General features: G+C 44.3%; 1 protein-coding gene across 2 annotated transcripts in view; it reads right to left on the bottom strand.

Annotated features, from left to right (window-relative positions):
• Positions 1-22154, bottom strand: part of Cpne4 (copine 4) — a 454614-nt gene extending 432460 nt beyond the window's left edge. The window contains exon 1 of one of the 2 annotated variants that reach the window (XM_087563156.1): positions 21861-22154. In XM_087563156.1, coding sequence (XP_087419282.1) covers positions 21861-21913 — 53 coding nt within the window. In that variant the 5' untranslated portion in view covers positions 21914-22154. 2 annotated transcript variants of the gene reach the window in all.
• Between the last annotated feature and the right edge of the window lie 1903 nt (positions 22155-24057).

Here is a 24057-nt window from a genome sequence, read left to right as displayed (position 1 = left end):
CTTAACACTCTGGAGAGCCCCACGCCATTTCAACCTTTTTTCTAAGGTACCAGCTCATAGTAGACATTCAATATCTACTAGCTGGCTGAGTGGTCAAGGAACACAAGCCGGGAAAAGAAGAGATGGAGGTTAACTCGGGGCAAAAAAATAAACGTTCCCTCGGCAACAGAAAAGGTAGAGCTGTTATGGTATGAAGTGAAGGAAGGAGGCAAGACAGGACGGAAGGAAGGAAAGAGAGAAGAGTAAAATAGACGATGAATAGCAAGGGGGCAAGAAAGGGAAGGACAGAAGGAAGGAAAGAAAATGGAGGTAAAGATAGAGAAGTGGAAGGAAGCCGGAGAGGAGAGGGCGTGGGGAAACGTGAAAGGCGTGAAGAAAGGTCTTACCCTTGTGCCTCTGGGTCTTCCATTTTTACTCTCGTTCTTTCTCGACTTCCCAAACGGCTCTTGGTGCCTTGCAGGGCACACTGCACCTAGTTTCAAGCTTGTTGGCACACCTACAGAAGGCTGTGTGTGGATGACTCCCACTACTAGATTGGTGCCTTGCTGGCTAACACCTTCTCCTATGAGTAGGGAGTCATAGATCTTCAGGAGTCAGCCCTGGGAAGCCCTGCTTCATGACCCAAGGTACAGAGCACTGAAGAATATGTGGGCAAAAGCCAGGGCATCCCTGGCTCTCTACCAGGAGCTGTGGTGGGAGGTCCTCTCCCCTTATTAGTCCCAAGGAATCACATGACACCCTCAGTCCACTGGCTTCCTGAGCAGCCCGTCAGGGAATCCAGGCTCAGAGGCTCCATGGGGCGGGCAGGGCAAGGGCCTTTGAGGATTCTCAGATACTCATTGGCATGAGTCCATGACTCCCTCCCTGCCAAGTTCCCTAGACTGTGACATTCCTTCTTTACCTAACCATGAGGACCCAGAGACTAGGGACAAGAAGGCCCACAACAATAAGGACAGACGGGTGCCCAAAACCTACAAAGGTATGGCTCATTGATCTAAAACAGAGCAGCTCAGGTCCCCACGAGGTCCTCAGCTCACTGTGCCCCTTTCTCTCTAACGAGTGCCACAACATAAGAAATGCTGGCATGCTTTTTTTTTTTAAAGACATGTTTCATGAGGAACACACTTACTGATAAGAAAGGGGCTTTTAAAGGGAAAAGGAGATAGTGTCTACCTTAGGCAGGTGTGTGAACCCCTGAAACACTGGCTGTAGACTTGGGACTATGTGTGTCTGATTTTGAGCATCTTTAACGAGGAGCTTCTGACCCAAACAAGGTCTGAGAGTCCCCACTCTGTGCTCTGTATGGGTAAAGTCAGAGTCTTCTCAACCATGCAAAGAGACAGTACATAGTTACTTTATCAAACAAAACAGAGTCGTTGTTGTTGTTATTTTGGTTGTTGTTGTTTGGATTTTGTCTGGTATGGTTTGTAAAGCATTTTCTAGGCTTACACCATTTTTGCTAAAATAACTCCATTTTGAAACCTACCCTCTTCATCTCAGAAATAAGTCTGCCTGCCTGTTTGACTGCCTGTCTGTCTGCCTGTCCTCAGCAGCCCTACGGACACAGCCACTGTCTGCCAGGGAAAACTGTTCAAACTTGTGAGTCTTCGTTAGGCTGGTCCCCCGTCTGAATTAAGTGAACCGTTCTCGGGTGGACCAGCCTGGCAAAGCATCCCAGTTACAAACCCGCCCCACAGGCGTAGAGGAGATTCTGATTTTTTTGTGTACCGCCTCACCGCCTCATTGTCCTGATTCCTAAAATTGAAGGATAACCAGGAGTCTCTGAAATATTTAAGCCCCAGTAGCACCACTGGGCACATGAAGACTGATTCAGTTGTTATGGAATGAAATAAAGCTGAGACAAACCAGGAGGACGACGACGCACTTGAGCAAGCACCGACACCCAAAATAATGGGAAATCTGCCTTATCACTTTGTTTTTAAAAAGTAGTTTGTAGACTCCGCTAATCACTGTTCACACACGGCATGGCTGTCGCCTTTATGAATCGTGTCTTATCTTTAAAAGATATTCCTCTATTACCTCCCTTTTTGTACACTACACAGTGAAACAAGCAGCAAGGGAGGACTCGGGGGCTCATGATGCTAGGATCAACATTGACAAACAAGGTCAACAGCGTGAGCTCAAAGATGAGCGTCTTCCTTTCCAAGCTACAAGAATGATCCTGGCTCTTAAAAAGTAACAGCGACCTTTCCCCACTAAGTCTCTACCTTGATCATAAGAACAGCTTTACAGCCCTTCACGGTAACAGAGATATTCATATATCTGTGGGATGCCAGAAAGTTAAACAAATGTGATTCAAAGTAAGATCTCGTTTAGGTCTTAAATCCTTCGGAGACGCTTCCCAGATTGTGATTCAAAGTAATATTACATCTGCCTGAGATAGAATCCTCCCCAAAATAAATAAAGTGAGGTGTCCATTGTTAGGGCTTGTATGTGAAAAGACGAGGTTCAAACTCAGATTCTTTGGGTTCCTCTTTGTGCCTTGTAAAACGGAATGATGCAAGCAACAGTGGGAAACTTGGGGTTCAGAAAAATTTGTCCTCACGCTCTTCTTTGACACCATGGGGTCACTATATTGGGCTATCACAGAAGCACACCTTATCTCTCTGCCGCTAATCCTGTGTGTTATGTGTCTGGAAATTCTAAAAAGGTGAAAAATTCTCAGATACAAAAAGCCCAAATTATAGCCACCTTTCAACTGGAAAGACTACACAATCTATTCAAGCAACACACCTTACACCTGACTATCTGTCTGCCTGTATGTCTGTCCATACCTGCCAGTTCCTAACATATGTGGGCAAGGCCGTTCAAACCTGGGATCATTAAGCCCATTCCCACACCACCATGGCTCTCCAAAGTAAGCCAATTGCAAATTGGAACTTAAGAGTCCAAGAGTCAAAATGCACCTCTCTATGTTTCTTTTTCCAAATGAGATAAAGTAGCCAGGGTCCTGCACGACTAAGTCAAGAGCCCAGGAGAAGGTTCCCCAGCCTCAGCCCAGGGCTCCTCACAGTCTGCCTTCTCAGCCATCTGTCCTGCACAGGGAGTGAGTCACTTACCACGAACAGGAGGCCAGCTGGGTTGCTCTCTCCACTCAGTGCTCCGGAGGTTGGCGTGACTGCTAGGAAAACCCTGCAGCCTCATAGTCTGATACAGAGGCTAAGACCAGGGCTCTGCTCCCCCCCTCAGCTGAGCCAACGTGTCTGCCTCCTAAATGTCTGAATTAATAAATGATAACTCCATGGTCAAATCTATGAAGCCGAGCAGATGGAAGCCCCGGCTGTCTCCTCCGGAGAGAGGGCAGTGAAAACTCCAGTTCCTGAAGTGGGCACAGCGTACTCTTTGAGTTAGGAGTCAGCTACCCTGAGTTCTCTGTAGAACGCCAGCCTGCCTCCCAGGAAGACCAGCCTCACTTTCTTCTGTGTAGAGCACACTACAGGCTACCCTCACCACCACAGGCTACCCTCACCACCACATCTGCCCCTCTCCTCTCCTAACAAGTAAGGAATTTATAACAGTCATCCTCCCAGTAATTTTTCAAAACTACAGGAATCTTATTTCCACCTGTGATTTTGACACATGAGTCAAGGGACCTTAGGCACTCCAAGTACATGATGGCAGGGGACCGTTAACCTAGAGAACTACTGAGTACACGCAATAAACGTTCTCCTACCCCATCTCTCTAGATATGCTCAGAACAAGCATCAGGCAGGATTGTGACAATTCCCAAATTCCATGTTTCTCTCCAGGTGAGACCCTGTGACGGCAGACGCTCATGCTTTTGTGTCCGTCCAATAAGTCAAGCTGATGCTAAGTCAATTTGACAGATTGTGACTCAGGAGACAGCGGCTGTTGCTTGGGCAGATTGGGTCCCGGATGCACAGGGTGTTCCTGCTTATTCCTCTCCTCCCTCACAGAGTAGTCAGGCACACACACACACACACACACACACACACACACACACACACACACACACAATATCCCACTAGAGAGTAAATAAGATGTTTCGATTTTATAAATGGGAGGATAAAACATGCATAGCAAGTCATTAATCTCGAGTCAGAGAGTCAACTAAGTACCTACTGTGTGCAAGAAACACACAATAAATAACAACCAAGGTCAGGCACTTAGCTATCTGGCCCATCGGCTGGATTCCAGGATACTATTCCCCTGGACATTTCCACAATGTGTATATTCCTGTGCCAGATGGAGAAACCCCAAGCACAGGGCTTCATAGACTTTTTCTATAGGAATTTAGAGTGCAGGAGTGGGTTAGTGTGTATCACAGCTTTTCAGCTCTGTCATTGTCACGTGAAGGAACTATGTATAGGAATGGGTATAACTATGTTCTTATGAAACTTGATTTGCAAAAAAGAAGAGGAGGAGGAAGAGGAAGAGGAAGAGGAAGAGGAAGAGGAAGAAGAAGAAGAAGAAGAAGAAGAAGAAGAAGAAGAAGAAGAAGAAGAAGAAGAAGAAGAAGAAGAAGAGGAAGAAGAAGAAGAAGAAAAGAAGAAAAGAAAGAAACCTCTACAAAAAAAAAACCCAGTTTGATCACAGCCTATAGTTTGCTGGCCTGCTTTAATAGTTGGTGTTAGATAATAACTTTTGGGAAGAGCAGATCTCAGTTGCCTAAAGCTTTTCTTGTTTCACCTCAAACTTCTCTTGAACACAGAATAGAACATTAAGGGTCTATGTCACAACCAGCCATTGGGATTTGTTTCAAACATAGGGAAGGAGTAAGAATCATGAAGGGACTGTCCCTGGGCCACCCAGGCTTAGAAGGGGAGATACTGCCTTCCAAGTAACTAAGCATTGAGCTTCCCTGGGCATTCTGATCCTGGACGACAATGTTCTCATGCAATTACTCAGTACCACACATCTCTCTCACTGTCTCTTCTCCATGGAAAACGACTCCCATTCATTTCTGCTGAAGGCTCTAAGTTCATGCCTGGGCTTCCCCAAACGGAGGGGATGTGTAGGGTGAGCACGGGCATCTCATCAGGCAGGAGTGGATAGAAAAGGGGAAATAGGGCTCAGCTGTCTCCTGTGCTTGTGCCTTCAGGAGAAAGGGGGTTCTCACGCAACCTAGCTGCCAATCTAAGAGGGCTCTTCATGTAGAGCGAGGGTGTACTTTGCTCACCCGAGCCTATTGATTAGGGAGCTTCAGATGTCCAAGCAAGCTGCTCACATCTTAAAACAGCTTGAGGCACTCAGTTAAAAGAGTTTTAAGGAGATGGCCCTCATGGGACAAATCCCAGACTCCTGCTTGATGTGACATGACAGGGAGGTGTAGTTTGCCAGAATGATTATTCCTGCAAGCGTACCCCCCCCATACACACAGGAACCAAGCCAAAGGATTCAAACAGCCTGAGGTCAGCTGGTGGATTTTAGCTTCCACTAACAATGACAAATAACCACATAGCATCACCCTTTGTGGGACCGTTTATTTGTGTGATGGATCGTGCATGTGATATAAAACATCTGGATAAACATTTTAAAAGCTGCCCCGGGAGCCAGCAATCCAGATGTTCAGTGTCAAAAAGATCACAGTCGGATGACAGCCACCTCCCCTTCTCCCTAACTTCTCATCCAAGGAGCTGTTACAGCTAAAGAATCCCATGTTCACTTGTCTCTATAAAGGCAGAAGGAGATTTGAATCCGTTGATCATCCACCGAGAACCACACTGAATCGTATCAGTTCTGATTGGGTTGGTTTTGCTCAGTAGCTCTTAATGACACCATAAAGCATTCAGAATCAGCCAGAGCAGCAGCCCCACTCAACAGCCACGGACCATTACGCGTCAAAGGAAAATATCTACTAGAATCCCTCTTTGCCATCAGATAAGGAATTAAAATGATGGGGGCATGTAGCATTTCAGGCATTAACTCACGATTAAACACAAACCAGTTGGGAGCAATGCAGAAAAACCTCCAGTTCATCTATTTCTCTCGATGAACTGAAGCAGCAGAAATGATCCCTCATACAGCTACCCTGGGCTTCCCTTGCAATGGCACGTACCCTGGGGGACATGGATGCAACACACACAGCAAACTTGTGTGGGTTGTTACTTTTCTAAGCACCCTCAGCTAGGACTGAGTTCTTTCAATGGATAACAAAGCCATGTCTCGATTTGACCTATGATCAACACTTTAACTCTTGCCTTCCCTTTATACAAACAAATGCTTTAATAATGCAAAGCACAGTTCCAAAGCAGGTCAGCCTTCTGCTTAGGAAATCGTAATCACTAGAGAAGGCAGGCACGCAAAGATGTAAGACTGAGCCTTGTGCTTAAAACATCTGGGGGGAAATGAGACATTTCTCATCTTTAATGGCTCCAAAGATCACTAAACATGAAGACTCAGGGTCTAGGAAAGGTGATAGGATTTGAAGCAGATTGAATACAGCAATCCTCAAAGGGCAAGTGTCTTTAATTCTAATACAGCAAATATTAACACTAGCAACACACATGAACGAAACTCCACTGAGGTCTTTGCTAACTTCAGGAGAGGGAAGGGGCCTGAAACTCAAATGTTTGAGCAGCCTTGTTTTAAGAGGAGGACTGTACATTTTGGGTAAAATGGTCTTTGTCTTTGTCCCATGAATCCAGGGTCCAGTGTAATTACAGCCAAGTTATTCTCTATCTCCGTGCTTTCCTTTTGTGCAGAGAAGTCCAACTGCCCCGTGATTATTGTCGCTGCATTGCTTCCCTGATGATGTAGAGAAACTGTGAGGGAAGGACTATGCCCCTCTCGTCCATTCCATGTCCCCTACAGCCTTGCACAGCACACTGTATGATACTCGATAAATAATCCTGGACCACTGGGCAGCATGGCTCTGAGAACGTCTAGGATAATATGCACACAGTATCCTGGAAGGTACCTGGCACACTGTAAATGCTGCCGGTGCTCAGCGAATGCTAGGTCCTTTGCTTCCTCTTTCTTTCTTTCTTCCTTCCTTTCTTTCTTTCTTTCTTTCTTTCTTTCTTTCTTTCTCTCTTTCTTTCTTTGTGCGTGTGTATGTGTGTGTATGTGTGTGTGTTTACCACTCATGTTTTTCTCAATGGAAGCACAGGAGAGAAAAGACATAACTGGTTTATATGAGGTAAATATTTAAGGCACCAGCTCTCAAAGTATGGTCTCTAAGCCAGAAGCCACGCATCACCTGGGAAACTCAGCTCCTGCGCTGAGTGTGCTAAATCAGAAAGCCGAGGTGGAGGGCCCATCGCTGTGTTTCAGGCTTCTCTCCAGAAGAGGCCTGATCAGGCTCAAGTGAGAGTCACACTTGAAAATTGTATTTTATGCTACTAACATTTTCTACTTTCTTCTTAAAAGATTTTTTATGTTTAATGGTGTGTGTGTGTGTGTGTGTGTGTGTGTTGGCATGCAGTGAGTATGTGTACATGTGTGCATGTATGTGTTTCCCTGGAGCTGGAGTTACAGGTAGTTACGAGCTGTTCAATATGGGTGCTAACTAAATTTAGGCCCTTTGAAAGAACAGTGCATGCCCTTAACTGCTGAGCCATCTCTCTGGGCCCCATTTTGGACTCTGATGGCAGGAGAATGCCCACTGTGTTAACTATGGCTGGTGACCTTGGATGCCTTGTGGATACAAGTTAAGGGCTTTTTAAAGTCTAATGCAGGAACTCTCTCTTGCTGGCCTTGTAGAGTGCAGGGGCTGCTTCTGCGCTCTGGCCGTGTTCCTAAGGCCAGTGCTAAGAATGCCCTCGCATCTGAAATAAAACTCCAACCAACAGAAATAGGAAGCTTGAACTTGCAGAAGGCCCAGCTTGGGTGTCAAGTCATCTTTTGGGAGCACAGGAAAGGGAGAAGAGGTGAAGAAGGAGAGGGCAATCGACTGCCGAGAGGCTGTGAAAAGTGTCCGGGTTGCTGCTGACTTCAACAATAGCTTTATAAACACACTCCCCACTTTTCTAACTCCCCGGCAACTCAGCAAACCACTACCATTAGGAAATCACATCAGGGTACCTTTTTGAGAGATGTCCACAGCCAAGAATAGTTACAGTCTGAATAATTACAAGCTTCCCAGCTATCTCGGCACTGCAGTTGTCTTCCCTTTGCATCTACAGCCCTTCAACGGGACGAACAGAGCCGGAATTTTAAACCGGGGAACATTTCACTCAGAATGGATGTCCAAGACCATCAAGCAATCCTATCTGACTGTCTGACTACACAGAGCATTGCCCTGCAGAGTTTTTTCCAGTGTGCTTTCTATTGCTAAGATAAAGACCATGACCAAGAGCAGTGTAGGGGACAGAAGTGTTTATCTGGCTTACATATCTCAACCGTAGCCCATTGTTGAGGGGAACCAAAGCAGGGCAGAACCACAGAGGAGCTCTGCTTGCTGGCTTGGTCCCCTCATATGACACACTCAGTTTCTCAGTTTACTTTCTTACACAACCCAGAATCACCTCCCCGGGCCTGGCACACTGCCCACAGTGGGCTGGACCCTCCCTCTTCAGGGTCCACAGACTTGACAATCTGATCTGATGGAGGCATTTTCTCAAATTAAGGCTCTCTCTTCCCACATGACCCTGTCATGGGTCAAGTTGAGAAAAACAAGCAAACTAACCAGCTAGCCAGCGCAGAGAGAGAGTGGGACATTTATGAGGATCAAAATCAGCCTTTTAAAAAAAATCCAGTGACCTTCAATCCAGTATCTAATGTATTTGCACACATAGAGAGGGTAACATACACTTCACACATCTGTCATAGCATGTGATTTAGAACAAACAACCAAGACATGAGAGTTTTTTGGTGGTGGTGGTATTTTTTGGCTTTGGGTTTGGGTTACTTTTTTTGTTTTGTTGTTTGTTTTCTTGAGACAGGGTTTTTCTGGCCATCCCAGAACTCTCTCTGTAGACCAGGCTGGCCTTGACCTCAAAGATCTTCCTGCTTCTGCCTTCCAAGTGCCACCACCATCTGGCTATGGCGCTCTGTCCGCCTATGAGAGTAGGGATTTTAAACAAATCCCACTGGTGCAGAATGAATCTCGAGTGATGGCACACATGGCCTGCATGCAGTGGACTTGAGTAAGGAATGAGTGTACACAGGGGATAGATGGAGAACAGGGGGCCTTCCCTCTACCTCTGTGAACTAAGCTAATGATAGACCAATCAAAACTGTTTAAAGAATGGAGCACATCTTTCCATAGGCAGCATAGACTGTTTATGAAATGATTGCATTAGGTATTGTAAGTAACTAGAAATAATTCAAGTATGTAGAAGGATGTGTGTGGAATATGTGTAAATAACACATCATCACAAAAGGGGATGAGAATCCAAAGATGTCAGCATCTGCAGATATCAGCATCCATGTTGTGAGCCCTGGGAGGGGGTGTATCCATCCATCCATGCCCACATTACAAAGTAACGATACCACAGGTCAGAGAAAAGGAAAAGGAAACTGAGGTGAATCTCAGTGGTGGAGTGCTTTGCCTAGAAGGTACATAGTCTTGGTTTGAAGTCCTAGAACCATGGAATGGTAAAGGAAGAACCCTAGAACCATGGGAAGAAGGAAATAATACAGGAAGAGATCAAAGAAAGGAGAGAGAGAGAGAGAGAGAGAGAGAGAGAGAGAGAGAGAGAGAGAGAGCATCTCAATTTTCTTTCATTTCTGTGTGTGCCTGTGTGTGTACGTGCACCCTGCATGAGCTTAAGTGCACCATATACATGCATCTGTGCAAAGCCCAGAGCGCTCCTTGAGCAGGAATAACAGGAGGCTGTGAACCACCTGATGTGCATGCCGGGAACCAAGCCAGGTCTTCTACAACAGCAGTTTAGCAATCTCAGACACTGAGCCATCTCCCCAGCCCCTCAGTCTGGTTTCTTTTCCTCCCTAGCTTCATTGGACATGCAAAAAAAATCATTTGTAAAACAAGAATAACTACAACTAGTCCATATGGCATTACTTTTACTAACTGTATATGTATTTATGTTTGTTTATTTGAATAATTTCATATTTTATATAAGGTAAATGTGAATAGCAGGTAATAAAATCGATTTTTAAAAACAAAACTACTATTCTGGGGCCAGGGAGATGCCTTGGTTGATAAAAATGGCTCTCACGTAAGCATGAGATATGAGTTTAGATCCTTTGAATCTTATGTTTAAAATAAGTAAATAAACAAGCACCCAGGCACAGGGGCAAGCATCTACAATCCCAGTCCTGGAAAGCAGACACAAGAGGATCCCTGAGGATAAATGGACAGCCAGTCAAGCTGAACAAGTCAGGTCCAGGTTTGGTGAGAAATTGCTGCAAAATTGCGGTGAAGAGAGATTGAGAAAGACACTAGCATTCACATCTGTCCTCCAAATACACACAGAGACAGACAGACAGTCAGACAAACAGTCAGACAGAGAAACAAAGACAGTGAAAGACAGAGAGACAGAGACAAAGAAACATGGACACACATCCATACATGGACAACATATACACAAAAAGTACTATATCCCCTTAAACTAACCCAGGAAGAGCAGAAGTCAAAAGTGTGGTAGTCAGAGAAAGCCAACACTTAGTACATGGAGCACGGGCCCACGTCCCCTCTATACTAGCTTCAGTCTGTCAGCGTTTTTACAAATGAATGAGTAAAGCATGAAAGGGATATGCAATTCAGCCAAATCCAGACACCCACAGAATGGTTGAAACTAAGTCTGTTAGTGCTGTGGTCTGATCCTTTCTTATCCTAGAATCCCACAACTACTTATTGATCCTCATCGATCCAGATCACAATACTGTGACTTCTGGCACATCTAAACAAGAGGAAAGAGGAGAGAAGGACCTAGAGTCCTCTAGACACAAACTACTCTTTCATGTTTTTGAAGGAACTGCTAGATGATTGACATTTTTTAGTCCACCTCTGTGCAAGACAGAAGGTCCTACACACGTTCAGGTAGTATTAAAGAAAGCAGAAGAATGAGCTGGAGCACAGTGCACAGGACCAGGGTTGAAGAACCCACCCTCTAGTGTAACCTGGGTACCAAGTGGTTCGTGTGTGTTGTACCTTGCTAAAGCTACTTTAGAATACAGACATGTTTGGTGGCTTGAATGGGAATGGGAATGGACTCCATAGGCTCATATATTTGGATGTTTATCATCAGGGAGCTTTGAAAGGATAAGAAAAATTTAGTAGGTGTGGCCTCATTGGAGTAGGTGTGGCCTCGGTGGAGGAAGTGTATCAGGTATATCAGGTATATTCTCTCTCTCTCTCTCTCTCTCTCTCTCTCTCTCTCTCTCTCTCTCAGATCAGAATATAGCTCTCAACTATCTCTCCAACACCATGCCTCCCTGTGTGCCTCCCTGTGCTGGCCCATGATGATAATGGACTAAGCCTCTAAAACTGTAAGCAATCTCTCAATTAAATGCTGTTTTTTTCTAAGAGTTACCATGGACATGGTACCTCTTTATAGAATAGAATGGTGACTAAGACAAAGGGTATTCTTAATTTTCTGGGATTGTCAAGATCTCACATTTCGTGCATCCATGAAAAGTAGTTTCTTATATCTTTAAAATTAAATCACTCCAGGCCACACCCAGCCTGGTTGTAAAGGCCTGAAATCCCAGCTATTTAGGTGGCTGAAGCAGGAGGATCACTAGCTCAAGGTCAGATTGTGGAATTAATCGAGACCCTGTCTCAAATCAAAATGAAATAAAAGGACTTGTAGCGAGGTAGTGCTTTCTAAGGATCCTACAAAAAAAATTAATAGAAAGAATTAAATCAGGCCAGGATCTATGGTCTATATTAATAGCTGTCCCCAAATCTGTTTCCAGATCTTCTCTTATCATCCCTTTTCTCTGATATTTCTCATAATCGATACAAATCACAGAATTTTCATAATCATATAAATCATAGACTTGAGCAGGTGGCGTGGAGAAAAGGCTGGCCCTGGTTTCTTGTTTGTTTGTTGTTTTTGTTTTGTTTTGATTGTTTGTTTTCTCCTGAGCCTTTGCTTCCACGTCTAGGAAAACAGAAGGATGTTCTCCAGAGTTCTGCACTCTTCCCAGACAGTACCAACCCACGTGGTCAGAGGTGCTCGTACCCAGTAGTACAGGGATGCGATGTCAGATGCAGGTCGGTGGAATTTTTCCATTTTGTATCTAAACCTTTGCCTCTGAGTTGCCTGTTGTGTCAATAACACAAAAGGGAAGATGTCTGCACCCCGGGTGCTGCCTAACAGAGTCAAACCTTGACTTGCCGTTTTAATAACAATGATCAGATATTGTTTCTGGAATCTACTGTTCTTATTTTAATAACATCTACATTGAACATATATATATACACATATGTGTGTATATATATATTTCAATACTGAAAATTTTTAATTTATTTTACATTTATGGATGTTATGCCTGCATGTATGTTTGTGCACCACATGCATACCTGGAACCTGCAGGTACTAAAATGGGGAGTCTGATCCCCTTAAACTGGAGTTACAGACTCTTGTGAACAGCTGTGTGGGTGCTGGGAGTCAAACTCGGTTCCTCTGGAAGATCAGCCTGTACTCTTAACCACTGAGCCATCTCTTCTCCAGCCCTGCCTTTAAATATTTTAAAACAGAAATTATACTTTGATTGATTGTTTCAGACATGCCATTCAGTGATTAGAGTGCCTGGTGGGTGGCTGCTACATTTCTATTGAATTTCCTTCTAAATCGTTTTCCACATAAATGCATTAAGTCAATTACTTAAGTGTTTATTATATTAGGGTATTGATGAGAGTAGTATATACAAGGCAGCAGTACAACTTGATTGGATTTATGAATATTAACGCTTTTAAATATTCATGTGTGCGTGCACACACACATATTTTGGTACAGAAGGGTAGCTGAGCATGGTGGAGCACACTTATAACGCCAGCTCTTGGAAGGCTAAGGTAGAAGGATGAAGAGTTTGAAGACAAACCTGGGCTACACCGTGAGACACTGTCTCAAAAAAAAAGGCAATAGACAATATATGGATGATAGACAGATAGGTGATAGATAGATAGATAGATAGATAGATAGATAGATAGATAGATAGATAGATAGATATGATAGACAATAGATAGATAGAATAAGTAGATAGTACACAAATAGATGATAGAGATAATATATAGACAATAGATAGATATATAGTAGATAGATAGATAGATAGATAGATAGATAGATAGATAGATAGATATGATAGACAATAGATAGATAGGATAAGTAGATAGTACACAAATAGGTGATAGAGATAATATATAGACAATGGATAGATATATAGTAGATAGATAGATAGATAGATAGATAGATAGATAGATAGATAGATAGATAGATAGGATAGACGATAGATAGGATAAGTAGATAGTACACAAATAGGTGATAGAGATAATTTATAGACAATGGATAGATATATAGTAGATAGATAGATAGATAGATAGATAGATAGATAGATAGATAGATAGATAGATAGATAGATAGATATGATAAATAGGTACATACTAAATAAATATATTAAAATTCCTGCTAGGTAGGACTTGACCACTCTTTTCTCTCTCTGAATTACCCTCCATTGACCTAGTTCTTTGGCATACAGGGAAATGAAAACACCAAACAGTAGTGAGTTTTGTAAAGAACCCCTTCCTTATTTACAGAAACAATGACGCTCTCCCCCTCTCCCCCTTTCCCCTTCTTCCCCCTCTCCCCCTTTCCCCTTCTTTCCCCTCTCCCCTGTTCCCCTGCTCCCCCACTCTCCCGCTCCCCCTGTTTCCCTGTCTCCCTGTCTCCCTGTCCCTCTCCTTCTCTCCCTCCCTCTCCTTCTCTCCCTCCCTCCCTCTCCCTCTTCCTCTCCCTCTCTCCTTGGATCCTATGTCCACTCCTCTTGCTTCCCTTTGGTTTTGAGTGTTTCTCCAGCCTAGTGACTTTCAAACTTTTGATTTTGGAACAGAGACTGTGTCTCCCTATTACTGAGCAAGTGAGTGTATGAGACAGAGCGCGATCTGGGCTGGAAGGACAGAGGAGAGAGGAAATTCCATGATTTCCTCACACACCTGGGCACAGTTCTGAAGCTTCATCACCCAACATCCCTGCACCTTGAAGGCTCCTGGTCCCCCAGAGGTGGGCTCTGCCGGTGCTCCAGCGCCCTCTAGCGACCGTCCACTCTAATGCTAACCCAGCTTGGACTAGACAGCCCTGGGGGCTTGAGGGAGCAGGGCCTCTGCTAACCAACTTCTGCCACTCCCCTAGCTCAAGGATCAATAAAGTGGCCCAAAAAAGACTAGATCTTTGAGAAAGAAATGTCTTTAATCCATAAACTTTAAGCCAGAGAAGGTGTCTAGGGTCCAATTGAAATGCTGTATTTCCCCCTGGTATTTCTGGGAGTGGGGGAATCCTTAATTTTCTTTTAAAAAGTAATAATGAAGCTAGATATATTGTGTTCTGAAGCAGATATGTGAGAACAACATTTAAGAAAGCTTGTTCATTTTAAATAGACCTTTAACTTAAAGCAGAGCTAGGATTCCCCCATGGGTTCCTAGAACTGTGGACACTTAGAAGATCTCTCTGTTTATTTCATTGACTCTGGGCGACATTTAAAATAGAAGTCTAAGTCTGTGCACAGGCAGCTCTTCACAATGCATGCACACAAACAGAGATGGCTGCAGACAATGACTTTGTACAAATTTAATCACATCTGCTGGGTAAATATTGCAGTGTCTCCAAGAGAAAATGTAATAAATTCTCCCAAGCCTGATTCTCTTATCAGCACGGTGGAGGTGGGAGTCCCCCATCCCCACCCCCACCCCCGGCGCTCCACCATCTCTAACTCCTGGTCCACAGAGATGGTCAGCATGCATGGCGCCAGGGATTGGCGCCACCACAGCAGTGACCTGCAGGGAACTGTGAGGCGTCATCAAGGAGGTTGTCGAATGAGTCTCCTGGTCTTGAACAAGTTAACTCCCTGACTTTTCATTTCCACATCTGTCCAATGGAACAGTAGATTATCCTCAAACTCGTCCAGTTTGGAGAGCCCCGGGTCCATGGTACTAAGTTGTCCTTTTGCAGTTTAGAAGTGAATCTACCACAGAGCTTCTTAAGTGAACTCTGCCACCCCTGGGCACAGTAAAAACACAGAACTAGAAAAAAAGACACACTATTACCTACTGTCTCTTTCTTCTCAAGATCCACCTTAATGCCCTCAATATGTACTGATCTAACAGCTAGTGGTCTTTTGGAGGCTTTCAAAGAACTTAGCAGACAGAGAAAGGAGTCATTGGAATTCACCAATATATAAGGTATGCTATATGATGTATTATATTTATTCATAGAACAAACAGAGGCCCCTTAGAGATGAGATTGCTACTATAGGAAAGGCTGAGAGACCATGTTAGCACCACCATGTTTGGTCTTGAACTTAAAACCAACCTCGACATACCCAAACCAGAGAATGGACCTGAAATAATATCAAGCTGATTATTTTCATGACATGACTCCTACAACAACAGCAGCAACGAAAGGATAAGATTCTCGGATTCTAAAAAGAATAAAAACTAAAGACCAATTCTCACCATCTGTGTTTGATCTGGAAAGAAGCAACTCTTACTGAATACTGGGAGATCAATTTTAATGCACCCGAGGACGGTCCTAAACTGTGTGGCATTTTATTTTGAATGCATTTAGAATTTTCTGTCTTGCTATTTCATAACTCCAGTGTGTCACTACCGTTGCCAAGGAAATGTGACTTGGGTTCCTGCCATGGATCCAAAGGGGTTTGTTTGTTTTGTTTTTAAAATATTAGCAAGACAAAAATGGAAAGATCAAACAAAGGGGATGAATTTACTTCCCTTTTCCTCTTCAAGATCCATGAACTACAAATCTGATCACATTTTTTTTAATTGCACGATTTTTGCCCACTAGAAAACTCCCAGCCCATCAGCCAGGTAGATATCCTCAGAATGACTGCTCACTCTCTATTCTGGATGCAAACCATTCCAAAATGTGTGGCTCTTTCTGTATGAGTAAAGGTGGTCCTAACCTTCCAGGCATGAAGGAAAGGCAAGTCATGGTACAGAGCTGATAAATACATTCAGCTGAATCAAAAAAGATGGATTCTAATACAGATGTGGGAAAAAAAGATTCCAACACTGACCCAGTTTCTTCCCATGACTATTCCTTACAGTCAGGTAAGCTAAAGGGTTTTCACTCATAATAATTCATAATAATATCTCTCTCTCTCTCTCTCTCTCTCTCTCTCTCTCTCTCTCTCTCTGTCACACACACAAACACACACACCATCTTTGGAATATAATGTATTCTATCTTTGTTTCCATTAACTACAATATTACTTTTACATGCTCGCACGTAAAAAAAAAAATCCTTCACAGTAAGAGACATTTTATCCAGAACCTAGAGAAACAGGGTCCCCTGAAGATAAGGCTGATCATTTAAACAAAATGTAAAATGTCACGTAGCCCCACCTGGAAACAAACAGGAAGTTGTTTCCTTTTCTTTTTCTTTTCTTTTTCTACAATTAAGAAGCAATTCACAAATCCCAAACCAGTTATTCTAGAGTAAAGAATTAGAAGTTCTAGTAAAGTTGCTAGCTCAGGAGCTAAAAACCTGTCTGTGTGTGTAAGAGTATTAGAAGAGCAATGCGAGCTCTTACATGGAACCCAGTGGGTGAAGGCTTGGTTTCCTCACAAGCCCCTTTTGCATATGGTCCTTGGCAACTGCCCAGGCTTCAGCAACCACTCCCACTATGGACCAACAGATTGTTTTATAGAATGCTCAGGGGGAATCGCCTACATCTGACATGGTTTGAATTCGAACCCGTGAAACTGTCAGAATCTTTCCATCAAAAGAAAATGTGAAAATTTTGGCCTGATGCACACGGGTGTCCTAACTGCATTTCCCAACCTCCTCTCTGTTTTTACCTATCACTCTGTTTTTACCTATACGTTTTTTACGTATAACGAGCTTTGACCAACTCAGCTCAGAGCTCTGATCTGCTAGATGGCTTTTGTCAGCCCCTCTTTCATACCAGGCAGGCAAATCAAATTAATCGACCCAGGGGCAGTTCAGGTAGGGAAATGGAAACATCAGAACTTATCTAATTACAGAGAAGCCCCTCATGAGTCCTATCTTCTGTCAGAAAATGTGGTCTTCCTACACTTGAAAGACATCAGACAAAGTGGTCTCTTTGCCCCTGGCTTTTCAGCAACTGCGGCTAAGAAGTATAACCTGTTACTGTGAACCACAAAGCAAAACCACCGACCAACATCCTGAAGAAAGTTTGAAGGGGTGGGGCTTACACCGGATTGCTATAAAGCAAAAGCCACAAATGCCTTTAAGAATAGAGACTATGAAGGAACAAGCAGGGGTTAGAAGTAGGGAGGACGCTGGAGCTAGGGTAGTTTGAGGCTTTTGTTTAAATAAAGACAGAGTATAGTCTCAGTTTAAGAACACTTAAGTCGGAGCTGGAGAGATGGCTCACCCGTCAAGAACACTTAAGTGCTCTGTAACAGCTCAAAATGCTGTTCAGGAAACAGAGAAAACAAGTGAGCCAAGAGAAACCAGAGCCGAGCTCAGAAAATCCCTGCAAAGCAGCAGTGGGAAGAAGCACTTGGTCTGGTCTGCAGAGTTTCAAAGACAAAGTGTGAGCTGCGGAAGTCTTTCAGTTCCAGAGACGTGGACACTCTAGGAGCTGGTGGGTCCACGGCATGAAGGAAGGAGATACCTACTTCCACCCCATCCCCAATCTACTTCTACCTTGCTTTCCTTTCCTGCCTCCACCTCACTGAATCTCTAAGGTAACCTTCCCTAAATCCTGCAAGCCCCACCCCCCCCCAATAAAATCTGGAATGCAGAATGAGGCCAGCAGGCGTGAAGCCCACTTACTCTAAGAGGAAAACTGGCTTGAGTTCCTAAGAGTATTCCTTGGATTCTGCCCACTCCCACCCATTGCTGCTCAGCTCAACTCAGTGTGGACCACTTTAGGACTCCCTTGGATTCAGTTCTAGCCATCCCTTGGTGGTATAGGATACCGAGTTTTGATCTCTCTAGTCAGAACCGACTTCTAGACTCCTTGCTATTTCATTTAACAAGAAGAAAAAAATAAATGTTGGAGACCGAGCCAAATAAAACCACCGGCAAGCCCACGGGCAAGCCTGAGCGTCATGGAAGCAGTTAAATATTATTAGGACCTCTTGGTAAAGAGTGTACAGAGGCTGAATTCAAACAGCAGGAGGGTCGAGCCATTGGCTAACACTACTGATGCTCCACACACCTTTCTTGCAGTCGAATGCGAAGCAGCAACTCCAGCCCCGACTCTGGTCCCATCCCCCTTCCCATTTCTAAAACAATAATAACCCCCCCCCCAAGCCCGCAGGACTTCCACAGCCTAACCTCACCCTCCGCTCGCTCTGTGGTCCCGCCTGGGGCCTCCCTGCCACTCCACCTGGGCAAGTGGAGTTCTGTGAAAAAGCAGGTATATTGGCTGAAAGTTTTTTTCCGCCTTTAAGGACTGATGCTCCTGCCACTATACAGAACAACGGCAATGACAAACAAGCCAGGCTGGGCGAAAACCCAGAGCTTCTCAAAAGTTGGACTGGCTACGCAGCAGCCTTGACGAGTTTGCAAGAACACAGGGCTCAGAGTTGACATCTACTCACCTGGGTGTGCCAGCCTCGGAGACTAGAAAGAGAATTCGGCCCGGGACAGGTCTGTCACGCCCCCAGGATGCAAAATCCGCCTTTGGAGTGGAGGTCCTGGGTGATGTAGTTGTAAAGAGGTCTTAGGAGGGTCGGATTTTCCTCCCCTCTCTTTGGTCCTCTGGGGACAGTTTAGCAACAGCCGAGGAGGATAAAGATGCTGGGAGGAGAGTTTGGTCGCTCTGGAAACCCCGACTCCATTCTTGGGGGTGGGGGCTGGGGGAGAGGGTGAACAGCGTGAAAGGAGCTGCTGGGCTCGGGAACTCGCTGAGTAAAGAGGAAGGAACTGGGGAAGGAGGGAGGGAGCCGAGGAGGGAGGAAGGAAAGGAGGAAGGGAGGGAGGGAGGGGTGAGAGCCAGGAGATGGCAGCTTCTAGCTGAGATTTCCACCTTCTGACGAAACCCTTGCGCCCAGCAGCCCAGCAAGATACTAGTTCTTAAGCCTCCTCTCGAGCGCCCCCTGGGGGGTTCCGGGGACTCAGCGACGCCCCGCCCTGGTCACAGCCCTGGCGCTCTCCATGGTCCTGCCGCGCCCTCAGCCCTGATTCCCTGCTAGCTTTGCAATTCCCACCAGCTCCTGAGAGGCACGTGATTAATTTCTCCTTATTCTATGATAAAGCAGTGAAATCACAGGAGCAGAAGGAAGAGAATAGAAGCTATACTTTTTTTCATACATTCAAGAGAACTTCTTGACTGGCTCAACTCTCACTAAAAATGGGGGTGACATTGAGCACTTATTTTGGTATCTACATGTCAATATATGCATGATTAAATGAACGAACAGCTATTTTCCTCTTCACCTCAGAGTATTTTCCAGAACACAAACACCTCTCCTTGCTTAGGGAATGTACGTTTTAAAATAGAGTTTTTACCTGGGGTTGTAGCTCCGTCGTTAGAGCACTGGCCTAACAAGCACAGGGCTCTGCATTCAAGCCCCAACATTGTACAAAACCAGGCTTGGCATCGCATCCCTGAAACCCCAGAATTTGAGAGGTAGAGGTAGAAGGCTCAGAAGGTCAAGTTACCCTCAACTACAAAGTTTGAAACTGTTTCAAAAAGCCCAAACCAAAACTATAGGTCTTTTTTAAGGACTAGCCACTGCCACATATTATAAAACACTTTGGACACACTACAAAGCATTTACCCAAGAAGTAGTGGGTCTGCTGTTCCCCTTTGCTGTGCCGCTAAGTGACGCCTCTATCCCTTATGGGCAGTTTGGAAATGGTGACTTCTCTGTTACGAATGTATTCAAAGTCAGATTCAGGCAAAGGAACAATGAGGAGGCAGACCAGGGTGTGCTACCATTTGTCTCTACAGAAGTGGATAAAGTAGACAACTAAAACCTCTCCGTGTACTCCCATAGTCAGAATCAAGTCAAACTTTATAATCCATAAAGCAAAATGAATAAAAGTCTCTCTCTGTACCTGGGGGCTGCAGGAAGGTTAGAAATGATGGGCAAACACACGGTGCAAGGGACAGTGGTGTCTCCCTCTCTGCTTGTTGAAGTATTGCCCAGCAAGGTCTCTCATAAGGTAAAGGGTATATGCTTTACGCCACTGCCCAGCTCCCAGTTTCTAAGGCCAGAGAAGGAGAAATGACTGGAGAAGGCAAAGGGGTCTCATAAATGATTCTGGAAATCAAATGAGAAGATCTTTGAGAAGAAACAGTTTCCAGAAAAATCAACATTTTCCTTCTTTCAGTCTCTTCATGTGCTACTCTGAGATAACATATTAGCCACAAGCCTAATAATAATAATAATAATAATAATAATAATAATAATAATAATGATAATAATAACCCTGAGAGAATCTAGCTGTATCATGGAACTCACACAGGAACCTATGGTTTGCCTTGACTGGGAGCACTTAGGTCACGTGATTGTGCACAAGCTAGTCATTGAGGCTTTGGCATGTGAGGTTACAATAAAGAGCAGGTCCTGGTGTTTGGGGCAGGAATTATGCTCATAGTACTACTGGAAACAGACTGGAACTTCCTCTGAATCACACCTACAACTGCTGGAAGGGCTGACTCCCCAGGAATTCTCAGGGTTCCCTACCAGGGAAAGAAGGATGAATTCCAGAAAAGTAAATCAACAATATGTTTGCTAATTCCTGCTCAGTTTTATTCAATAGCATCTAACCCTAGAGATGAAGTTTATGGTGGGCTGAATTTGCAAAGACGAATTTAAAAAAAAAAAAGAATGCCTTATTTATTTTTCTTGCATGTTCACTGTGAACTCTAACATTTAAATTCCATGGAGGTGATACCTCTGGTTTGTCTGTTTGTTCATTTGTTTGTTTTTTAGCTCGTTCATGTTTGGAGCCACAAAGCCTAGGAGAGTGCCTCCACTTAGCAGACAGCAAATACACACTTACTAAATTTAAAAAGGTTTTAAATGTTTTCTAGAAGGTTTAGAACAAACCTTTTCTTTTATAGGTAAGAGGAAGGCAATTATGATCTGCTGAGCATAAGTTGTTTCCAATAATCTCCTAGTCAAGTCTACTTATCAGCCTTTTTAATTTGTATAACAGCCTTCCCAAGCAGTTTTATCATGTCTAGCACAAACCAGGTTTAGGTGATTGGGATAACCAGACCACAGCTCAGTTCTCGCTGAGTATTACTTGAAGTGGGCCCTGAAGGTGCCTAGCAACCAAAAGTGGACCACGGAGAAGTTGCAAAGTCAAAACCAATTGAGAAAACCCTAATGCAGTTACCCCCTCCCCCATGCCAAAAGCACAGGCATGCGAACTAAACACAACACCAAAACTTGTGACTGCCAGCAGGCTTCTGCTCCCTAATTAGAAACAAACAGTTTGCCTGCAAGCCAGTACGAAGAACACATGTGCAGCTTTATGCCAGGATCTCTCTCTCTCTCTCTCTCTCTCTCTCTCTCTCTCTCTCTCTCTCTCTCTCTCTCCATCTCTCTCTCCACACAACACTGAAGGCAAATTCAAAGAGGCTCTTTGCGAGGCGAGATACATAAGCAGAGCTCACTCCTACCTCTCCTATGAAATCGACAGCTCAACTGAACAAACAATGATTTATAACCAGCTCACAAACTCTGCTCTTCGTCACTGCCCCCACGGCAAGTTGCCCACCAGCCGGAGTCCCCTCGACCATTGTGAAATCAAAACCTTCCCTTTCCCCATTCCACTCACCTCCTCCCAACTCTCTTTTTCATGGATTCTGGGTTGCTGGGTTCTACAGCCATGGTTAAGGTTAGCTAAAGCCAGGCTGCTGGACTCTGTGGCACCAATGTTCCCAAGCTTGAAAGGAGGCTCCAGTTCTGAGCGGCTCCACTCGCTGGGTCTGCTGGATAACATAAGGGGAGGCATCCGCTCTGTGTCCTATGCCAGTACGAAAGGCATCTCACCCATCAGTATGACAAGTCCAAGGCTGGAAGGGAGCCAGGGAACAAGAGGGAAGGGATGTGAACTCTTCCCTGTGTGGTGGATAGCATTTTGAAGGGTGGCAGATGATGAAGGGGGGATAGCAGGCGGAGAGTCAGTACCCTACATCAGAAACCTTGGCTCCTTCCCTGAGTGAGTCAGGGTGAGCATTTTGTTTTGAAATGGAATTTCTGTTTTCTTTCCTTTTTTTTTTTTTCTTCCTTTTGAGTTGTCGTATGTTACACATCCAACCAGTCAAGCGATGGCTAGAAATAACGGGACTTATTTTTGAGACCTCGGATCAAAGAAAAGCCTTGAATTTCACCCCCAGGGTTGTTTATAGCTCAAAGGTATGAGATGTGGTTTTCCCTACTTCATGTAATTTTGAGAATTGAAGGATGTGCTTTCCTTTTTCATTTCCATGTACTCCTGAGGCGAGCTGTGTTACTGGAAAGCAGAGAGGACTTTTCCAAAGAAGCCTTTCTAAGATGTGAAGAGTCAAGGGAGAGTTCATAACACTTGTTCCAAGCTGAGGCAGGGATCACAAGGACCCTTCATGACCTGCGATACCTCTAGTGCTCGGTAAAAGGCTATGCTATGGAGGGCCACCTGATACTTGTTTCTGCCATTAGGTGGCATCAAAATCTCTCTAGCTTTTCCTCCCTACATTTTAAAAAACATGAGCTCAGGGCATTTTCTTTCTGAGATTTTACAGTTCACCGTGGGTGGTGTTTGAAAGGCCATTAATTGACTCTGTTATTTCGTAGCAGGTCACCCTATTATCTTTGAAGAGAGACTCTCAGTCACCTTTTAAACCCCAGTTTAGGCAGGGGTTCTTGAATGAACCCCAAGATTTAGGACCCTGATACTCAGGCAGAGGTCTCCCCTGACAAACCACATCACAGCTTACCATAAGCCCTCAAGATCTTACTCCTTTGGGCTGAAGGAACGTTAGCATACAGCTAGCATCCTCTTGTAGACTCTACTGTTTGCCCCACCCCTTTCACATCTGTTTATTTTTTTTCCTTATGAAGAAAAAATATTGTGAGAGGGAGCAATGGTCCCAGCCCCCAAGTCTATACATTTTCCAGCCTTGTTTGTGGATGGGTTAGTTATGAGTCAGATCTAACCCTGTGTTCTTCAGTATAGCTGGTACATATAGCCCTTTGCATTTGTTAAGTAGAACTAAAAGTATACTTCTCCGCTTTCCCTAGCCAATATTGAGTGCCAGGAAGTCCTAAGCAGCTAGTAGCTAACATCCTGAGTCCACATAGAACATTGCTAACACTGCAGGAGGTTCTAAGGCTGGTGTGGGGCACTACCCAGGAGCATTGTGGAAGGGACCTGACTCTGCTAGAGCATACATTTACTACTTTGGCCCTTCTCTTGTTTCTACCCAGAGTGCAGGGGGTCAGACACAATGAGGCAGAGTAGCATTTGCTAAGGCAGGCTAAACAAAATGGCAAAAGGAACCTGAGTTTTCAATACCAGGAAGATGACTGTTATGTCCAGGTTTGTTTCTTTGTTTGTTACGAGGAAAGAAAACCCTCCATTGATTCAAGCCATTATTTTCAGCTCTTTATTCCTTAGAACCAAATATTATTTCTAATTGATGTATCCTCCGGAACATTACCCAGACAACTTTCTATTAATGGTCTTAGACAAACAAGGCTATTTTTCCTGGTTTCCTTTATTCAGTCAGAGTCGAAGTCAAGATGCTGGCTGAAGGAGATGAAGTAATGTGTACACCATGGGAGCGCATTATGGAGCACTCATTTCAAAATGTCAAAAGAGACAAAAGGGGCGCAGATGGGCTTCAGCCACAGCGAGAATGAATGCCTTCTAGTTTATCGCTCAGCTGAAGAGCAGTTATGAATTTTCCTGGAAAGGAGGTGGGTGATTGTAGATAGAAAAAAATGAAATAGCATTTATACTGGGGGGTGAAGTGACTTGATAATATTATCAT

Source organism: Rattus norvegicus, chromosome 8, assembly GCF_021556685.1.
Source record: "Rattus norvegicus strain SHRSP/BbbUtx chromosome 8, alternate assembly SHRSP_T2T, whole genome shotgun sequence".
Taxonomy (NCBI): Eukaryota; Metazoa; Chordata; class Mammalia; order Rodentia; family Muridae; genus Rattus; species Rattus norvegicus.
Note: the sequence above shows the minus strand (reverse complement) of the source record. Positions and strands in the feature narration are given on the sequence as shown.